This window comes from Corvus hawaiiensis, chromosome 1 (genome assembly GCF_020740725.1).
Source record: "Corvus hawaiiensis isolate bCorHaw1 chromosome 1, bCorHaw1.pri.cur, whole genome shotgun sequence".
Classification (NCBI taxonomy): domain Eukaryota; kingdom Metazoa; phylum Chordata; class Aves; order Passeriformes; family Corvidae; genus Corvus; species Corvus hawaiiensis.
In genome coordinates this window covers 8646432-8668224 of record NC_063213.1, presented here as the reverse complement: position 1 = coordinate 8668224, position 21793 = coordinate 8646432, and the positions used below count along the sequence as shown (strand labels likewise).

The following is a 21793-nucleotide window of genomic DNA, read 5'->3' as shown; positions in this document are numbered from 1 at the left end:
CTAATTTCCTATCTTTATTTTGTCGCCAACTGAGCAAAGCTGTCAGGCTCACTGAAGGACACAAGTTAACCAATTATAAATTTTTAAGAAAGAGGGGTTTCCCCACCCACTGACGTTTTTTTTTTTTAAGACAGGCACGCATGAAAATATGGCATGCATTAAAAAAATCATAGGAGAAACACACAAAAAAGCATATCACAATAAATAGTATTATTTATATAAAGCCTCCTCAGAGCAGTTTTTTTTTCTAGTTTATGAATTAGTGTAAGTTAAGTTATCTGTGAACAGAAATTTCTGCTTTGTTTTTACCTAATCACCTCTTAAGTATCACCGATCTCTAAGCCACAAGTAGAAACTGCCAATATTTACATTGCACACAGTGTGTGTCTGGCAAATTAAGTATTTTATTCACACTATCCTGGTAAAGATTTTGGTGTGACAGTAACACACAGCATCTAAAAACACGCAAGTAAAATGCTGCAAGTACTCCCTGGCAGCATGGCCCCAAGTTTGGATTTTTTAAATGAACCCTAAAGATGATGAAATTTCACACATTCTACAAGGAAAGCATGCACACTAAGTCCTTTGAATGGCAGTGTCTTCTGAAAGATACATAAAGGCCAGTAAGAAACTGCTGAATTTATATCTGTCCAACTTTGGTTAGTCAAAGCCTTGATATGAGTAGGAACAGGCTAGAGTTAGCACAGATTTATTCTAAGTTTAAACTATAGTGAAAAGTTCTATTTATAACACTCTACACATTATTACAGAAAGCAGGTGTTTCACTCTGAGGGCTTTTGAGTTAGTGGATATATACAGAGCTACTCTGCAGGGTAGAGACTGTTGTTGAACTTGTAGTATTTCCATGACAAAAAAAAATGAAAATACTAAGTTGGAGTACTAGTATGTTTCACGATCTCTTAGCATAACTATGGACCTACAGAATAGAGAGAGTAATAAAGTCTCAGTAAAATACAAATGTAAAAAGGTAATTTTAAGCCTTTTTTTTTAAATAAAAGCTTTATCCTTACACAGACATGCTATCTGTAGTTTAGGATCTCTTATTATAGTAAGGGGTTTGTTTTTAATGTAAGCAACCAGTTCCACTTGCTTGCAGTGAACAGTCACCTATTTTCAAGAAGCAAACAGGCTGCCTTCTACATCTATGGAAAAATACTGGACTTAGAGTGATCATGTTTTTGCCTATCTTTGCTGCTGCTGCTATAATACAAATCCATTCATAGAAATTCTGCACTGCTTACTGGTGTAGTTGTCATTTTACTGATCTCTTCATCCTCATCTTCAGAATCACTGTTTGCATCTTGACAATTTGTACCAGCAGCAGACACAGGCAGCTGAGAGAGAAAAGTTTGGAGTACCCTCAAATACACAAGAAGTCCTTCCTCTGAAAGGGATCCTAGAGCACATACATTGAAACACAAAGATCATCAGCAAGATCACACTGTGCTATAAAATATATCTTACCAGAAATACCCGACCAAAACAAGTTACGCCAAATCTTATCAAATTAGCACATTTTTATAATGTTAAGGGTAGGAACAGGTAATAAAACAGATCTCTCCAACACTTGCATGCACAAACTGTCCTTTTTACTTGGCAATGAACCATGCTGCGGAAATACTCAACATATTAATTCCAACATGAAAAAAAAAATGAATTGGCCACTTAGCTTGCTCACCCAAATATGTTTCTCCTACTGTTAACACAAAGTAGAAAAGGCATGGGGCTTGATCACTTCTTCTTGAACATCCACTTTCTGCTAGTAATAGTGCATTCAGAAAGAGTTCATACGGGAAAATGGTCTGCACATCAGCAAGCGCTGGAATGATGAAATGGAATATCTGATCTGTAAAAGGTGCTGCCAGAAACTCCTCTGTGAAGGCGGCAAAAATCTGCTGCCTGAAATGAAGAAAAATTGTTGCTATAGAGAACACAGGCAAAATTTCCCACAATCATACCAATGGAATAATAGATCATTTTGCAAGTATGAATACATCCATCAAGAGGACTGCAAAGATATGGTCCATTAATCCTGCCCTAGTACATCAAATTTCTCAGACTTCTCAAAAATTAACTTCTCACACTAAATCCTCTTCCTGATGATCTTACATGCAATTTTATCCTTTAAACTTTTCATTAAATCAGAGAAAACTATTCTGAAGTTAAATACATTGTTTATAATATCAAAGAACAAAATACATCTAACAAACTCAATTAGTCTTTTTACACAAATCCCTATTTTAACACAAAACACTACTGCATGTGATACAACCAGAATTTGATTTATGTTCCCTCTGTCTACATATCTGACTCTTTCTGCTTGTAAGCTGCCTTAGTAATTTCTCTCCATAAACCTCAGCTCATCTGTCACAAAGTTCTTTTGAACTCTAAAATTCTTTTCATCTACCCTTAGCCGCATCTCTGCTCTCATCTAAATTTTCCACACCCTCATTCCTATGTATTGTGGTACCTGCTATTCTCTGTACTCTGTTTATTGCAGTATTCAGCATTTTATTGCCTTTTTCTTAAAGACACCTGAAACTACATTGTTTCAGTGATGTACAGTGTTACCAAAAAATCATTACTATTGCAAATAAATCAATGAACTACACTGAAAGAATGGCTGGACACTAGACAACAACAAACTGCACCTCTGACTACAGCAAATGAGTACACAAATGTTTTAAGTTATCTTTATTTACCTTGCACCTTCTGGACAGGAGCTATATGTAAAGTGCAATGGCTTCAGAACATTCTCCAGAAGTATTTTTGCAATAGGAACACGAGAAACATCAGAATACTCAATACTCGAGGGAAGCTTATTGTTAATTAACAAATAAAGCGACTTGTAGTAGCCTGCAAGTAAAAGAAGAAAATCACTTTTAAACACAGTATTTTTTTTCTTTTCCATATAAAACAATTTAAATTAAGTTGAAAAATACTTTACAATTCATTACATGAAGCTTGACATAGGAAGACATTTTACAGTAGTTCAAGTCACATTCACATAATTAGCAGGCTATCAGCAATCTCTTTGGAAACACCACATTATAAAATCATTCACAGATAACCATATTCAGAGTCAGTTTGATTTTCAAAGACCAATCAACTCTTGCTGATGAAGTGAATAATTTGATTTCTTTAAATAATGGCTTATGAAAAACATGTTCTCCTTTAAGTGACTCTAGTCATGTTGTCCTTTCACTCTTCCAGAAAGGAAGAATTTTCCACTCTACTCCAAAATATGACTGCATCATACAGGTAAGAGTCCTGCCAGCAGAATGTCCCAATTCTGTGACCACCTTGCCATAGCAGGCTGAAGAATACAATCACTATTTCCAGAACAGGGCTCTCCCAGACAGTAATAAAATGCATTATCACCCATGCCATAAAGACATGTATAGAAAGTAATTTATTTATGTCTCACTGAAGTACAAATGGAACCATGTGATTTCATTCTTAACCAACTTCCTTCATGCTCAATGAACTCCCAACTAAGACACAAGTTCCACAATTACAGGAACACTGTAAATGCATAAACAGTGTCACATCACTGAGATCCCAGTCTAAGAACCCTTCTCAGGGACCACCTAACTTGTCACAGTGGAAGTCCCCATAAAGGAATGACTTAGCAATGCTGACCAGACACAAATGGAAGGCAAATTATATCCAAAAACATACACTAATGGAAACTGGTAAGAGATTCTTTACAATTTAAGCATCAAAAGTTATTAGGACACAGAACATTTGCAGTTGCACAAAACCACTTCTTTTTGTTCTCATTAGTAATCAGAAAGCTATATTTTAGTAAAAAATTCATGATTCTATGATCTCAAACTTTCATATATCAGTTTTGAGGACAGAGTACTATAATAAAAGAACAAAAACATGCATTTTGGAAGACATATGTATTATATAAAAACCAATGAGACAAACATACAGTTTCTGTTATGCCAAGGCAAGTAAAATAAATGTGCTACAATAAGAGTAAATTTTTTTCTGATAGTGACTTCAACATACAGTAGTTAAAACCAAATCCTTAGTAACAGGATTAGGTAGTCAAGTCCACTGAATGTACTTCAAATATTAGAATATATTAGAAACATATAGAAATAGTCCAATAACTAACGATTGGAAGATGCTCTTTCTGCATTTTATACCAAAGAGGATGGATCCAAGAGATTTATTTCAAAATGGTTTTGTCTTTCCTCATGATCCACAAGATTTGCTAACTCAAGCCACCATATCAAAAAGCCAAAATAATTTATTTTGGACATTCCCAGAATAATGAAGTTTCTTTGCAACAAAACATCATCTTGGTGCTAACTACCCAATTCATTAACTTTTGGTATGTTTGCACAGGTGTCACTGACTGCAGTTTAGCAAACAGTTTTGCTGATGACAGGACAAGAGAAATAAAAGCCAGGCCACCATCTCTGCTAAGGTGTCTGAGTGTTGGCAGGATGAAAAGGTAATGCCAATCTAGAATAATACTGAATATTAACATTTACAGAGAACAGTACTGCAACACAATGACCAACTTTTACACAACTGAAGCTTAGATCTGTCACAGCGTGTGTGTCCACATTAGAGTGTCAAACAGGTACTGGAATACAACTTTTGTTAGGCAATATCCATCTACTCTCAAAATCTCTGCTACAAGTCTGTATCAGTAATTTAGTAGAATATTCAATTTATAACAGATTTTCCAAAGAAATCAAGCAGTAATTTCTCAAGCCATGACCTCATTACAAGCACAATATCCATCTAATGTACAGGTTAGTGTATGCAGCACTTTATTCATCTGTGGTAAAGACAAAAATTTGATTAAACAATATGGGCTTCAGCTGTTTAATTTTTGATTATTTCCCAGAATTTATGGTTCCTAGCTACTCACCTTTTTGAACCATGTAGTGCAAAATTTGTTCAATTAATGATGTCACATAGCTGACATCTTGTAAAACAGGCAAATACGTATTCTCAGATGAAAATACCTCAAGCATTCTCATAGGAAGTGCAACATTCAGACTGTCATCATTGCAATTCTGCAGTAGCCTATAAATGAAATTAAAATTACTTAACATGATATTTCTCTTATTTCACCACACATTCACCTTAAAGTAACTTATTTCTATCTATTTGGTTGCCAGGTGCTCTCACTGGTTTAGCTACATCTTTTTGACGGCATCTTTATAACAATAATTCCTGATTTTAGGGTTATCTACGAATATGGCATTCTACCTTTAATTCCTACTAAATTCTTGCTCTGAGTGATTTGAAAATTTGGAGGTCTACTGCATAAACTGGAAGAGAAGCAAAGAATAATACATGTTTTCCCAACATGCACCACTAACTATATTAAAAATGAAGCCATGAAAGCCCCAGAGCAACATGGGCTGGGAACAGGTGCTAGGGAACACCATATGCATAACTAACACAGTATGTCTTCATTTACAAACTGAAATATTAAAAATACAACCACTCCCATCGTTTTAACAAGTTGCTTATATAACAGCTACCAGTAACCACAGAAATTATGATGATGAAGAGCCTGCTTAGAATTTAAAGTATTTTTTTAGTGCTAGATGTGTATGGGCTGACCTGCCCTAACAATGTGCTTTCTTCCCCATCCATATTAAGAGCTGCGTTTACAAAAAGACAATTTCCACTGTAGTGAGAATGTACAATTCAATGCAGTGACACCACAGCTGTGTCCCACTGCACACAAGGACTTTAAAGCCCACCACTCAAGTCTTCTCTAGTATCTGGCTTTAAAGCTCTGCAGAGGGTCACCAATCCTTATTATTGATAAGAACAAATAAGTTTTCTAATAATAGAATAACAATAGCTGCCAGATATTCAAGTCACCTTAACAGATTTACCTTCCTGTGATCCTCCCACTACGAATAATAAATTTAATGCTGAAGCCAATAATGCAACTGCTTAATATGCTTTAAGTTCAAAATAAAGAGTGAGGAAGGGCATAATAAATTATATTAGTTTTGAAACAACATCTATCCAAAGCATATCCTTGGAACATTAGATGTTGTTATAAGAAGTAGACTAAACACTATCAATTCCCAAGAAAACCTGGTTTCCACAAATATTGCGAATGATGTCACTATACAAAACCAGTTAAGAACATACTCAGGCCTATCCTAGGAGAGCATCCCTTAAGCACATGTTGAACTTGAAAGTCAACAGATCTTAAGAACATTCCACTGTTGTACATAGGAACAGGTATCCTATACCATAGCCTACATATATTTAATATAAATAGTCCTCTACATAAAATAAATGTACATTTAATACTTCCCTTGCTGCAAAAAGAAACAAACAAGTGCCCAACATAATTTCTGAATACTTTTTACATAGAAAAAAAGAACTTACCTGCAACATAGCCCCAACAGTCTTTTTATTTGGAATAAGCAAGTAAGTCTGTCTGGACCATCCAATTGCTTGACAAACTGAGAACTCTGTTTAATTAAATTCTGACACATCCATACCTGCAACAAGATACACAAAAGTTTACAGGTTATAATGAGAAGTTCTATCATCTATGGCAACTCAGTAATATTTCAGTGCTGTTGTGGAAACCTTTGGAGGACTTACAAAACACAAACTCAGACCGAATCATGTTCAGTTGAAAAAAAAAAAATTGTCACACTACATAAACTACACAAGCACTAGTACTAAACTTTCAAAGTTAAGACAGAGTTACACCATCTGGTAATTTTTTGTTTTTAAATAGCCATAATTCTTTAACATCCATTATTAACAGCCACTATGAATCACACTTACTCACACATTTGGGAAACTGGCAGTGACTTTGCAATTGATATGCCAGCAATATTGAACAGTGAGAAAAAAAATATCACCCAAACACCTTGGGAATGACCAGGAGGCCAAGTAGAAATATTGTCTAAAAATTAAAATTCTAATAGAAGTGTATTATTTTTTAAACCTTACTGTGAATAATACATGTAGGATTTTTCAGGGCTTCCTTTCACATACTATGTATGTGTGTGGGCACACGTACTTGTAAAATCTAATTTTTAGTTATTGTGACTAAATGAAAAACAGCGGAGTACACTGAAAAGTGCACTTTCAAGTGAAAGACTACTTTTAAGTGCATGAAATGCAAGTGCTATGGATCAAAGTAAGTAACAGTACTCACCAAACGCTTTGAATCCTCATTCTGTCTATAGAAGAAGAGTAACTGGCGAACTAGAAGAGTCAAATTTGCTCCATTAGCAGTGGAGAAGGTTCCTCCAGACTGGGCCAAATTAGCACAGTGATCAAATTCACTTCTTTGGATAGAGTACTTAAAAATAAAACATGCATCAATATATTAGTAATGGTTATGATTTAAAACAGAGGTGCAAAATTTCAGTTTTCATCCAGCAAGGTTGCAAAGTAGTAAAACAGATACAACATATATTTGTCAAGAGATCAAAATATACACGATATCATAGTTGAAGCCGTAACTCCATTCTGTACCTCAGAAAGTACAGTTTCAACAAATCTGTTGCTTATCAAGAATATCACATCAAACATTTTAGTCTAGTTTACTCAAATTAACAAATTTAAACAAAGCTTTCTTAGAAGAATCTACCCAACAGCAACTTAGAACAACTTTTTGACTCAAACTACCACCTTAGTCATACTGTAAAAAAAATTAAAAGCTCCACTGGTGTGTCAAAGTTTTTAATACCTAATGTTTTTTATCCAATTTTTCAGCTAAAAAAATCACTGTGTGATCCCACTGAGGTCCAGTCACATCATTGCTTTGCAGAACATAGATCTGTTTACTAAAATACTGAGTTTGAAATGAAAATGCCAAGAGGGAAAAAAGAACTTCCACTTTCTTAAATACTCAAAACGATTTTTCAATGAAATTATTTATGACTAGAAAGTCTCATTTTCTGCAAAATTGTTTAGCATCTTTCTAACTAAATAAACAGGCACTGACTTGGTGTTTTCTGTCTCTGTACCCTCTTACAAACGACTGGATTATTATTGCATTTTTCAGCCTCCGCCTTTCTTCCTGTAAAACAAAGCAAGAAAATTGAAATCAACACCATAGGACTGACTTTAATTTCCACCATTTTATTAAATGTATTTGTATTCAAAATTTTATGGGTTTTTAATGAATTAATGTGTTTTTAATGAAAATTAAACAATAATCATTAGTAAAATAAATTACTTTAATGCTTGAATCCAATACACATAAATCAGTGAGAATGCTTTTTGGTTTTAAGCACAAATTTATGATCAGATATTGCAAAAGGATCTTTAATACTCAGTGAGTATATAATACTACAGAAATCAACATAAACATTATTACTTTGCATCACTTTATTATTAATGCATTTTATTAGACAAAGTTTTAATACTATGTTGAAAAATGCTGAAGCATTCACCAAATTCAATTACATCATTCCTCTTTCTGCATACAGCAGCAAACACTGAGGACCCACTTATTTGTTTTCATTGAAATAATACAAAAGCATTATGATGCTGCCACAGTTTAGATGTTGGGACAACAATTTTTAAAAATCAGTTATTTGGAGACAGTATTTCTGTCAAAAGGAAAATTAGGCTTAAAGCTCATTGTGGCCCAGGAGCACAACATGGAAATTAATAAAAATTCTTAGTCTCTTCTCCAAACCAGACGTATCTAGTGAGTCCTTTTATGACATCTTCCTCAGTAGGTAGATCCTTTACAATGGCTCTGAAGAACTGAACACCAGCTTGCTTGAGATGCTATGGAAAGAGCTCTTGGAGGGTTCCCTGACAACACCCTCAGCATATCCCATTACAATAAATATCTACGGGAAGTAGCTACTGTAGTTATGTTTCTAACAATGTCCATATGGTTTCTTAGGGAATAAAAGAGGGAAATAAAGAGCTGTTCATGAACCTAGAGCTGCAGAGCAGTGATTGACGGAAAAGTACAAGGATCAAGAAGCCTGCCTTAAAAAGAGAAATTTCAACCTAATCAATCCTTAAACTACAACGAAACTATAATTCTGAGAGTCACCAGGCAAAACAAAACACCTAATGTTTTCATGAATTTAATTTAAATACTTTTAGGAAAGTTCACATAAACTTTCAATTCACAAAATCTTGATTTCTAATTTATTGTCCTATAAAGACACATCCAATTCAAAAACACAACCTCACAACCTGAACTGACCAGAGAGATCACCAGACAAAACTGCTATTCAAGGCCTGTTTTATTTTTCTTGGAAAACCCTGGTTCTTAAAGCAACTTCTCTGAATAAGCAGACTCTTGAAGACTCTAATTACCTCTAAAGGATGGACCAAAATCAAAATTTTGATAGGCCAAAGGGTATTTTTCTCTCCAAAGTATTGACAGTACAAGTGCAATCAGGATAGAGTTTCAGAGAGGTGGTGTCTCCTCATCAGCATAATGTAAGGCTCAACTAAAACACAGATAAGTTCTCCTTCTCTTTAGGTACTGGTTTTATCTCAGAACACATAATTGTCAATTAGAGACCCGTAATTGCAAAGGTTTTAAGTCTGAGGTCACTGCTAAGACTCTGCTACAGTCAGTTTTTTAAAAGCCATAGCTGATTTTATTCTCAGAGGAGCCATTCATTGTGTGAAAATGTGCTCAATGCCACAGCAAATCATTGTGTGCACATGTGTACATGCACTGGGATGAGTGTATGGCTCTGCATCAGCTTTGCAAAGGACAGAGCCAAGCAACTGAGTGAGTTTATGAACCACAAAGAAGAATTTTTACATATGTTGCTCAGTACTCACTGATCATAAATCTGATTCATAACGTGGAATTCTGAACTAATGGGTGAAATCCTGGTACTTTCATACTTGAACCTGGTCCATAACTACACATCCACGTTGGAAAGAAAAAAAAGCAGTAACTGTCCACAGAAACTGAAGAGCCACTGCAGAACTTGTGCTTAATCTAGCATGGGTCAAACACACCTTTAAGGGCCAAAGAGCTGTTTTCTTCCTGAGCATGAAACCTGAATAGTTATACTTTTTAAACAGTATTTAACACCAAAATGTTTTCAACTTGTATCAGAGGGGTGGGGGAAAAATGACAAAATTAACATATTCACTCAAATTCCTTTCAATGCCTATTCCACCTTTGCATTATTCCAGACTGAATTATCCAGAGCAGTAAGCCTTCATCATAAACCAGTATTAAGGTTGCTTAAAGCTTCACACATCAGCTTCTCACTGCTCCTTAATTATCAGGTGATTTCAAAGCACTTGAGCACTTTTCAAAGTATTCAAGAATCACTGTTCTGATTTTATGTTCACAGAACCGAGGCACACACTGGGGAAGTGAAGTACTAAAGGTCAGCCAAGAAACCATAGCAGAACCAGGAGCAAAAGAAAGTTTGCTGAGACCAACCCATAGTAACAGACTACGGACAAGGTAAAATTTGCAATTTACTAGCCAAATCCCTATCTTTTCTCAACAAAGACTAGATCCAATAAACACCAAAATAAAAGGGAAAATTCCCTTTGCACCCAGTGCATGCTTATCTTCTTTTGAGATTAAAAGCACTCATAAGAAACATCTTAAAGCACTCAAACTGTTTTGCCAATTAAAACATACTTTATACAGAACTTGCAAACTGAAAGAAAACTAAAGAAAAAACTGAAACTGAAAGAACTAAGTACAACTGCAGCAGAAGTACTTCACACTGTAAATGTTAGACCAAAGAAAAATCCAGTGGGCAGGCAAACGCTTACAGGCTACTTTACCTCTCGTTTTCTCCTTTCTTCCTGAGTACGATGAAGGAGAGAAGCCTTTTCTTCCTACAAGACACAAATAAAGATACTACTGCGTTTTCATTCAAACGTGCTTCAACTGTGTTCAGGATATTTAATGCAAACTTCACTTTAGGGATTTCTTGGAACGCATAACATGTAAAATATAGAGAAAAGCAGCTGCTAATCATTTTCTGAACTCACAAACACAGGACTTGCAGCCCTCCCAAAAGAACAGTGATGGAAGGAAGTTATGTCCCTACGAAAAGAGACAGGCAAAGAGCAGCAAACTCTACTGATCTCTGTCCATGTTTGTGTTCTCAGCATCCCAGTTACCCTAGCAAACATCACCCATTTACAAATGGCAGAGCTGGAGCACAATAAGGTCCCAGACACCAGATCATACCAGAAGTCTGAGTGTTTTCCTTGCCTACAGGGTACATAAATCCCTAGCCCAGGTGCATACAGCAAGCTGTGGCACATTCAGAGCAATCACATCCTGTTCCAAAGCCCCATGCTTTTGTCTAACTTACAAAAAAGCATTAAGCTCTTATATTTACTTATCCTTTTTCTCAAAACTTGTCCAGAAAAGATGTCAAGAGAGTCATAGCATAAATGGCAGGAATTTTTTCTTTTGAAATTTTGAACTCTTCACCCAAATTAAGACTACACACCAAAACTTTCAGGACAGTGATCTCACCAATAGAGAAAAAAAAAAGAATACTGAAGTATTCATGAGGCCTCAAAACCCAGTATTATTACAACAGAAAAACCATGCATTAGCTTTTAAACCACAATCTTATATGAGTACTCATAGACTACAATATATAAACAAAGCTTTATGTGCAAGAGTCTCTTACTGGGTGGTTCTGGGTAATTTCCAAGGAAATATACAAAACAACTCAATTTTGATGCACAGTATTCAGTTCCCACTGTAGGCAACAGGAGATGAAAGCACCCTGGCACCTTCCCAAATTCAGCCTAAAACACACAGCAGATTTAAGGAAACTATTTTCATTTTCTGACACTACAACACATATGACAATTTCATTTTTTTCCTATGCCCCCCATTAGCCTAGAGAAGTTAAGAAATTAAAAAACACTCAAACTAAAAATTTATTGTATTTTAATACAGAAAAATCAATTTAAAGTTGGCAAACAAATGTTTATAGAATATTTAACTACAGCTGAAACAACTGTGCTGGAATACTTTCAATGTCTATCAGCAGATACAAAAAATGAGAGCAAAACTCTTCTGCATTTCTTTTTTGATGATACAGAGGAATCAAAGTCATGATTCTCTTAGTTTCTTTAGGACAGAAAATACTCTAACACAGACCACCAAGAGAGTGAAAAATAAAAAAAATCCCACAAGAAGGTTAACCATCTTTCCTCTAAAGACAGCATTTATGGCCAAAGACACCACTAACTACAGCTACTGCCCTCTAAAGACAGGGTTTGTTCCATGTGTTAAACACAGTATAAACAAAAGTAAGGAAATCCATACATACGGATGATGTATCTCAACTCAAGCAGTACAGAAATGCACAAAGACAAAACAAGATACTAAATTAATAACCAACAAATGGCTTAAAGTTTCAGGACTTTTTCAACAGCTGATACCTAATGCATTAAAGAAGTTGGTGAAATGTCCCTATTTCGAAGTGATCATTCTGCAGGCAACACTATGTAAAGTGCATTTCTGCTTAGAAACAACGTTTTTTAATTTGTTGTTACACTTCCGAGAGAATTGAAAGAAAAAGCAGAACATATAGAAAAGGAAAAACACATTGCTATGTGAGAGAAGAGAATGGTATGAAAAACCACAAACACCGTAAATACAAATGATCAGTAGATAAAGGAAAGTAAGTGGCCAGAGGATTTATCAAAAACAAACCATTTAAAATCATCTGAAGAGAGAGGGAGATATATCAGGGCAGTGGATCCTCACTTAGTGTATCACCAGCTTTTCACTGATGAGGAACTGGGTCTCTTTGTGGCAAGCACTCTTTAAACCAATCCACTCTTTAACAAAAGTTAGGTTTTTAGTCAGCCACATACTTGCTTTGAGTACTTGTAAAGAAAAACGCCAACTTGTTAAAGTATAAATTAAACAAAACAGAAGAACTGTCCTAAGGCAATAAAATATTCAGGTAAGTACATCCCACCTTTAAAGAATTATTATGGGTAAAATAATACTGTTACTCACATTCACAAGATATACACAGATCATAACTATGGCTAAAGAACATATTTAAATTAAATTCCAAAAAAAAAAAAATCACCTTAAGAATTATTAAACGAAGCTGGAATACACTGTCTCTTCAGAAATTAAAAAGTAACAGTATATGTGCAAAATAAAACAAACATGCAATAAGAAAGAGATGAAAAGAACCATGAAATAACCTTCACCTACAAAGGGCATTCTAACAAAATCATTTCTTAAAGAGACGTAACAGCAGTCACCTCTGAAATCCTCCCTGAATCGCCCCTTAACAGCCAGCACTGTGAAAAGAAGCCAAACTCAGTGTTCTGTGGCTGGCTGTGAATGACAACAGCGTTACTCAAGTAACACACATTTGACAACTCCCACCCAGACTCTCCTGACTGCTGCCAGCGACAGCCACTGTTCCAGCACCTCTTCCTGCTGCCGACAGCCAGAGCTCCTCACAGTAGGAGATGGCCCGACAGGAGCTCCCAAAGATCACACCTGGCTCACTCCTACTCCCCACCTTGCCTTGATCCTGTGGTGATCATGCCACCATCCTTCTTCACCTGCCAGACAGGCACACGTCAGGTATCGAGTCTTCCTCTCAAGGTAGGCAGGCAGACAAGGTAGGGGGACGGAAGCATGAATATGGCTCTGTCCACCCTAACTCAAAAGGAGAGAAAAGCCATTCCCTGAATCACAGTTCTGACTTTTTATGATGTGGTCTTCTTCCTTCAGGAGCTTGCCTTCCCAAGCGCAGAACAGGGAATACACTGTCTGTGAGTTTTCATGCCACGTAGGACATATCTGGCAGTCCCTTCCTGCCTCATGCTTTCTCCAACAGAGAAACCACAACCAACCTCCTGCTCTAGCACGCGAGCTGCAGCACCACGAAAAACCCAACTTGAGAAGTTTTCTGTGAGGCACGGTACAAAGAAACAAGAAAGCAGAGAAAGCTTGTATGACAGCAAAACACAATGCAACATTACAGACCATGACTCAAAGGGTAAGACAGAAGGAGGAAAGAGGTGAAAACAGGGAAGCAGATGGAGGACAGCATACAGAAAGGAAAACTTGTGACTGCCACCAAAGAAATGTTGAGTAACATTTGAAATGTTAATTTGTACACGGGCATAAAACTGCTAGGTACTGTACTATTCACAGCAAAGTTCCAAGTGGCACCACTGCTGAAAGGGAGCAGCTGATGAGAGCAGCCACATCTGACAGTGGAATAATGTCAACACCACTGCTTCAAAAACACCAGTTCAATCCATAATGAAAAAAAATTGAATTAAAATTGTTTTCTTATCCTTGTTTTGTTGCAATAAACTTTCTGCTTCCAAAAGTATGTTTGCAGAACTCCTAGCTTTCACATATCCTAGACAAAGACTGAATAAGGTACACAAATATAGAAATTATTATTCTTTTCCTTCTGCATTTGAACACTTCGTCTTCAGAGAAATAAACTTTCAGGCCTCTTGGCTCAAAATGCAAATTCAGAAAAGCAAAATGTATACATAACTAAATCCTTTTCAACACTTCTAATATCTGTTGACTCTTAAAATTTGAAATTGAACACTCCTGGACAGCTATGTTAATCAAGCCATCTTACAGCAAATAAATGTAAAACCTAAATATGCCAGATGCAAAGATGAAATGGAATAATTATTTTCAGGTACTAGCTAAACACTGATTACAGTTTTTAAAAATATTAATAATAACACACTGAAGCCAAAAAATTAATATTATTAATAAATGTTTGATGCTTATTTATAAAGAAAGAGGGTTTATTTTGGCTAGTAGCTGAGAATGCTTTGTATTTCACATTAGAAGAGGTCATGCCAAGTACAAGGCACGACTTTTTATGAAATTTTCTTTAAAAAACAAGTCAGCACTTGATCTTTTTAATTTTTGTGGACAATAATAAAAACTTGTATGGTTTTCATCTATAAAATCCAGGAACTTGAATCTTTTTTTCTTTCCTTAAAATGAGGAACATGACTTTAGAGCTGAATTTAACTTGAACCACATAAAAATCAGTAACAACTCCTAAAACAAATGAAGTGACCTAAGCAATTTATAGAATAAAATTCCTTTCAACACAAGTATTCAGTAACTCCAGCAAATAAATGGAAAATTTTCTAACATGAATTTTTATAGAACAAATGTGGACACTGGGAGATGCCCCCCACCTTCTCAACAATGTTTCTATTTTCCAACATTATTTTAGACAAGATGAACTCCAACTGGGTTTTTTTAATATGAATAGTAAAAGAAATTTGCATTTTTAAAGGCTTACAATGTCTTGAACTGAACCTCAACAACTTAAATTCCATTGAACATGTCTGAGTATGTTCAGCAGCTTGAAATATTCTGCTTTTAACCAGTTTGTGACTCTTCCTTATAATGATGCAAATAATCAGAAGTATGTTTACAAGTAGAGCAGACCATCTTGCAGAAGGTAGTTTGAACTATGCCCAGGAGGAGGCATTTGGCCCAGGAAAGCCTGGCCTCACCAAAGCCAAAGCCACAGTGCTTGCTAGAAAACACCTCAGCATTTTAGCTGAAATTTACTGTGGGAGGTAGGGAGGATCTGGAACCTCTTCTATCACGGGAACCTCTTCTATCACGGTACCACAAAGCTACACACAGTGGAACAAGGATTTGATCAGAGGCTCTAGAGGCCAAATGAAATGCAAGAAAGTTGCTTTTACATTTATGCTCAGTTTGCCCCTATTATGATTTTTAAGAGGTTTATTGTACACAAAGCTGTAGTTGAGCGATTTCTAGGGGAAGGCATCCCTGCCTACGGCAAGGCAGTTAGAAGGAGGTAATCTTTAACATCCCTTCCAACCCGAACCATTCCATGATTCATCATTTTCTCAGGAACGAGCGGGGAAAATGTATTTATAAAAGCAGAAGTTTTTGTTCTGAATCTGAAAAAATAGCACATAAGTGAAAATAACAGCATAATCACTGCTGCTGTCAGCTAACTACAACTCCATCTTTTGCAGCTAGCTTTCAAATGAGGAGAATTTCAAATGTTACAGAAATAGGAAAAAAATGCCCATGAATCTAGTATGCATCAACCGTGTAGTTTCCTACCAACAGGCAGTCATTATTTTACAACATGATGGTCTCCTCATACTTCCACGCCACAGATCTGAAATTCCAAGAGTATTTCAAGACTTAGGCTGTGATACTGCAAGATTCTGATTAAAACACAGCTCTGACTCAGAACGAGGAAGGTACCTGCACACAGATCTACGCCATGTGCCTTACGGGACAAAGGTCTTACAGAGCAAAGCACTGCAATGTCTTCCCACCATTCAAAAATAAACACTGAATTTAGAATTCTAATCTAGAAAACCTGTACTATAAATCCTTAGTAACATTTCACTTGCATTGTCACATGGTGTAGGTTCAAATAAGTTGTAATAACAGAGAAATTATTCCTTCCTAAAATTTTTACCTATTTTCCTCAATCAATCAGTAAGAGAGAAACAAAACCATTTTTAAACTGTCCCATCAATGTTTATATCCTACAGACATCTGTCAAGATAGCCTTGGCAGATCTCTCCATACACTGGCAATCTTACAGTTTCTTACAGCTTCTATAACTTTTATTCCACAAGAAGTTATTTCACGTGTAAAATACAGACAACAAAGAGCAAACAAGGTGCTTCTGGAGTTCTACCTCTGCACTTCAGCTGAAAGCAGGGGTAAATATATCCAAGAATCTGATGTTTAATGTCATGCTACTAATTTAAGAAAGTACATCAGTAACTACTTAATTAAAATATAAACAAACTTCGTAAATTGAAGATCTCTGATTATTAAAAATGTCCATATTAAATTACTGAGACATTTTAAAATACAGATGGAGTCATCAGTATTTGCTCATTAGTAAGCTTTCATGTCTTCCACAAAAGCTAAAGATCAAAAAGAACCCCAAACTCAATGAAGCTGTTCTCACTTTCACTTTCATGACAGTGCTAACCCATCTGTACTACAAATTCTGAAAAAGGAGCGGGTTTTTAAAATCATCTCATAATAGGTTATAATTTTAAAATACTCTATTTTGTTGGGATTTATAAAAGCACGGTTTAGATATCTCAAGTGATACTGTACATTTGACTTAATATTCTTTTAACTATTTTACCTGTTAAGACTTCCAAGGTTTCATTCATAATTAAACAATGTGGAGCTACAGAGCCCCTTGTACCTCTCAGCACTGGCCTGGGGATCCCCTGCATGGATGTACTAAATCATTGCTACCTCAGATTTTTCTTAATACTAATAAACTTAATGAAGTAACACTAGGCCTGACTGTCCCAAATCAGGCTGACATGGTTAAACCAATTTTGTGCTGTGTTCAACCTCATGCTAAAATCAGTGAAAGCTGCCAGCTGCCCCCAGAAGGCTTGGTGACACTCCACCTAGCAGAAATATGTTCACTGCACGGGACACAGGGAAGCACCCAGGTGAAGGACCATCTGCTTCAGTCCCCTGCACAGTTGGGTTGGGTGAGGCCAATCTGAGCTGCACCCCAAGCCAACTCTTCCTGCACAGCTCTGCATTTCCGATCTAACTCACCAGACTCTCTGCAGCCCCAGCCTTTCAGACAACAATTACTGTCCTGTACAAAATGTCCATGAGTAATTCAAGACGTTCCTGTATTGAACTCCAATAACAGCATTCATTTTTGGAGGCTACTTTACTTCAGAAGCACAAAAATATGGTTTGCCAGTTACAATTAAACTAAATTTGAGAATTTCTTTTTAACAGCCTCATGAAGTAAGGAACCATGTTTTAAAGGAGACGATAAGCTACCCTGAAAATAAAAATAAATAAAACCCGCTAAAATTTGCTTATCACATTGTAAATAAAACCCTGTATCTACACCCTCAAACACATACACAACAGTTCAAATAGTCCAGATGAATCAGCAGATTCTTGAAAGTAGGTATGGAAAGAAAAGTCCAGACACTGACAGTACCACCTACATTTTTACACTTATGTACAATGCAATATTATAATGTTACAATAATATTCTGAAAGGATCAGTCACTGAGGTAGTAATTTTGAGAACATTAAATTGCAAGCCAGGACTAGAACAAAAACAAGTGATACTTAAAAACTACTTTTTTTTTGTCAAAAGATACAGGTGGATTGAAGTGCCTCTCCAGAGCATCCACAATTCAGACCATAACACACCTAAATATAAGATGCAAACCATGCAAAAACAGACCTGAAGCTGTTTTTGTAATTCAAAAATGCCATACAAGCTAGTGACGAGAAGGCACACTAGATTCAGTACCTAACTGCCACAATTACACAAGTCCCCAATTACACTTCTATCATTGTGCTTCTACTGATAGAACTTAATGAAATCAGCCCCTTGTGAGGCCTAGGGGAACACTACAGACACACATCACAGCGCCAGACAGGTGTCAACACATGTGAGCCATGACCAACACACTTACTGTTTGCAGCTGCAGTTCCACCAGCAAAACCACACTTCTAACAGTGCTGCTGATCACTATTTTGGTGCAGCTGTACTCACATCAGGCTCTGCTGGCACCTTGAACACTGACTGGCTCCTCCAACAGGCATCCCCGTGTCCATACTGGGAGGTTTTGCCATTGCTCTGCAGTGGTGCAACCACGTTTGGGGAACTTCCCCAAAGTGGGTACAGAGCTATTCTTAGCACTACGCAGCCTGCATGGCCCCAGTATTTCTGAGTTGTGCCTTCTTCCACCAAAGGAATTACAGCAGGCAGCACTAAGTACACAGCTAGCTGATGCCTTGATGGGGCTACCTGAAAACAGAGGCTAGACAAAATTAAGAGGATAAAAGCAGGTATTTATTGAAGGGCCTCCAAGGTACACTTTGGGCAGTCAAAAACCTTCAGAAAGGCTATACCCAAAATGGACGACTGGATCAAGGGTTTTCATACTTTTACAAGTTTGGTCCATTTGCATATCGGGGTTAATTCTCCAGTTACGATTTCAGGTAATGAAGTCATTACCCCAAGTCTGTTGCCCCCTTTAGAGGCTTTGTTTACATATTTCAGGGCCTGGGACAGTAAGGTGTCCTTGAAGTTCAGGCCTAGAGAGGATTTGTTTTGTCTGACCAGAATGGGAGAACAGTAACTAACAGGCTATATGGATTCTTAGAGTTACACACTAAAGCATTACAGGATATGAAAAATATAAAAGATAAAATCCTAAGGCATCAAGCATGGCAGAGATACACCACTGGATCTTTCTAAAATTAATACACCATTTGGAAGGGGAAGGGCATTTGTCAAAAAATGAGGTTTTTTAGTAAGTGTACCAAAAGCTGAAAGGAAATGATTTACAATTCAGTCTTCTGTAAAAATGAAGCCTATAGGTATGAGAAACATGATCCCAAGGAGCCTATGATGTGAAATAATGAGAAACTCGGGGAACCCACATAAACAGTTCCCACACCAATCTCTGTTGTATGTTTCCACAGAAGTTCAGGTAAACTGCATTTAGAAGTAGTTTTTAGTACTGTTTAAATAAATTCTTTCGTCAGTACCGCACACAGTTTCTGAAAATATGCAGCTATTTCAAGGACACTCTAGGATGTCTATATAACCGCGATGCCCAAAGCTGCATGTAACTGATTTGCACTGATGCAGCACAAGCACTTTGGTAAACCAATGTAAAATCATGAAATCTGTGCACCAGTCAGTATCAATCTCATCATGAAACACAACCTCTACTGCACAGAGTGAAGGTTATGCATCAATTTCAGCTTCCGGCCCTTTGTATGCTAGTATTCGCCCTTGGAAATTTATGCCTGCATAACATTAATAAATTTGTCCCATATAATTAAAATAGACATAATTCTGATACATTTTCATTATTTGCTAAGTGTAAAAGAATATTTTATGACAGTTGTTTACTTCTGTAGAAGGCAACATGTTCAGCAAGAAGCACTATGACCAAGTCAGGGTCAAAAGTTGCTAACTACCTGAAGTGTACAGCTCAGGACCAGGGCATGTTCTGCCAATTCCTACTTAAGCTGGGGAGTATTTATGGCATTTTGACTCATGTAATGCCAGTTTATGTAGCCTAATGAACAGAAATGTAGTAAGATAAACAGAAGATGACTCAGAGGAAAAGCTGCATAATCTAAACACAGTTCTGAACACAATCTCTTCATATTAAGTCAATACGTCAAAATGCAAACTTCACTGTGCTTTTAATATCACAAACTGCAGCATTTTTGCTCATTTCTTCATTGTACTGCCAAACCTTAAAAGTTTCCAAGAACCAAACTTGCTTTTAGTGTACAGTAATAAAAACTTAAGACTTTTTTTTTTTTTTACTCAATTAAAATTCAAAAATACTAATGGAAACACTCATTAGCTTCCCACACAGCCATCTCCAATGACAAGAGGGAGATTCAGTATTTTCACGGTGAATTAAAGTAACTCCTACAGATCAGGCCACTTCTAAAAGCACTTAGTCCTTTCTGTCGTTCTTCCGAAGTCCTGTGCCCTTCAGTGCTCCACTAAACATTTGCTTACCCTGTCCAATCAGCAAGATCTGAATAAATCATTCTGCTTCTTTCCATCAATAAACACAAGGAGATCAAATAGTCTGGTACAGCTGACTATTAACTGCTACTCACCCTGCGCACAAACTGACTGAACCTAAACTTGACAGAGACCAACCCAGCAGTCCCGGCTCACGTGGATGAACCTCCCCCAGCAATTCGGGTTGTGTGAGGCTGTGTGTGTCCCACATCCCTCCGGCGAAGCAGGTCCACGCCAGACATTCCCTCTGGAGGGAAATGACAGCAGGTCTCCGAGTCCTTCCCCCCTGGAAGATCTGGAGAACGACTGCTCGGGAGGTGCCACCGGCCACGACACCCGGGATCGATCGATCGCCTGCGGGAGGGACGAGCCAAGGAGATATTTCCTCGCTTCCCACAATTCTTACTACACTACAAGCCTGGGATGGTGTGGCCTGATTATACAAAAATAATAATAAGAGAGAGGCAGGGAGAGAGGAGATAAACACATCATCAGGAGGGGAGGGTTTTCCCCCTCTGTTAAACCTTAGTCATCGCTGCTCCCATTTCTGAAGGCCCGACGGTAAAAGCACCGATAACAGGGCGGGGGGCGGCGGAACCGACACAGACACAGGGACGGGCGGGCGCCGCTCCTTACCTTCCTACTCGCTCCTCCGAGGGACACCTTGGGCCTTGTTTTGAAATCCCCTTCAAAGCTGAACATGTTTACAGCTTATCCCATGGGGAGCGGGGCCCGGCCGGCCGGCAGGGCGAGCGGAGGGGCCGAACGAACCTCCCGGGCTGGCGCCCCGCGGCCCGCCCGCCCCCGCGAGGCTGCTCCCCCGTCCCCCGCCTTCCCCGCGGCCTTCGCTATCCCGGTCGCCCCCTTCCTGACCGGCTGCGACGGCGGAGCGTAGTGGGAGGAGGGAGAAAGAGGAGGAGGGAGCGGAGGAGGGGGCACTGGGAGCGCTCCCGCCGGCCGCGCAGAGAAGATGGCGTCCGCCCGCCGCCCGCCGGGCGCGCTCCCGACACACGGCCGCGCCCGCCGCCCCGCCCCCGGGCCGCGCCAGCCCTCAGGGGCGCCGGCTGTCCTGGTTGTGGGTGTTCCACGGGAAACTTTCCCGCTCCGCTCTGCCCGGGAGGTGCCTGCGGGTGTGCAGGGGCGGCTGGAGCTGGACTGCGCTGTTGTGCCGCATCCTGCCCAGGCGGGCTGCGCTGAGGGCGAGAACCGAGCTGAGG

General features: G+C 38.0%; 1 protein-coding gene across 1 annotated transcript in view; it reads right to left on the bottom strand.

Moving 5' to 3' along the window:
- Nucleotides 1-21564, bottom strand: part of UBE3C (ubiquitin protein ligase E3C) — a 69932-nt gene extending 48368 nt beyond the window's left edge. Inside the window, exons 1-9 of the mRNA XM_048326484.1 lie at nucleotides 21213-21564; nucleotides 10789-10842; nucleotides 7994-8068; nucleotides 7199-7345; nucleotides 6412-6527; nucleotides 4919-5076; nucleotides 2724-2877; nucleotides 1700-1920; nucleotides 1263-1417 (exon numbers count right to left, since the gene is read on the bottom strand). Of these exons, the coding sequence (XP_048182441.1) occupies nucleotides 1263-1417; nucleotides 1700-1920; nucleotides 2724-2877; nucleotides 4919-5076; nucleotides 6412-6527; nucleotides 7199-7345; nucleotides 7994-8068; nucleotides 10789-10842; nucleotides 21213-21278 (1146 nt within the window). The 5' untranslated portion in view covers nucleotides 21279-21564. The remainder of the gene's footprint in view (nucleotides 1-1262; nucleotides 1418-1699; nucleotides 1921-2723; nucleotides 2878-4918; nucleotides 5077-6411; nucleotides 6528-7198; nucleotides 7346-7993; nucleotides 8069-10788; nucleotides 10843-21212) is intronic.
- Nucleotides 21565-21793: the final 229 nt, after the last annotated feature.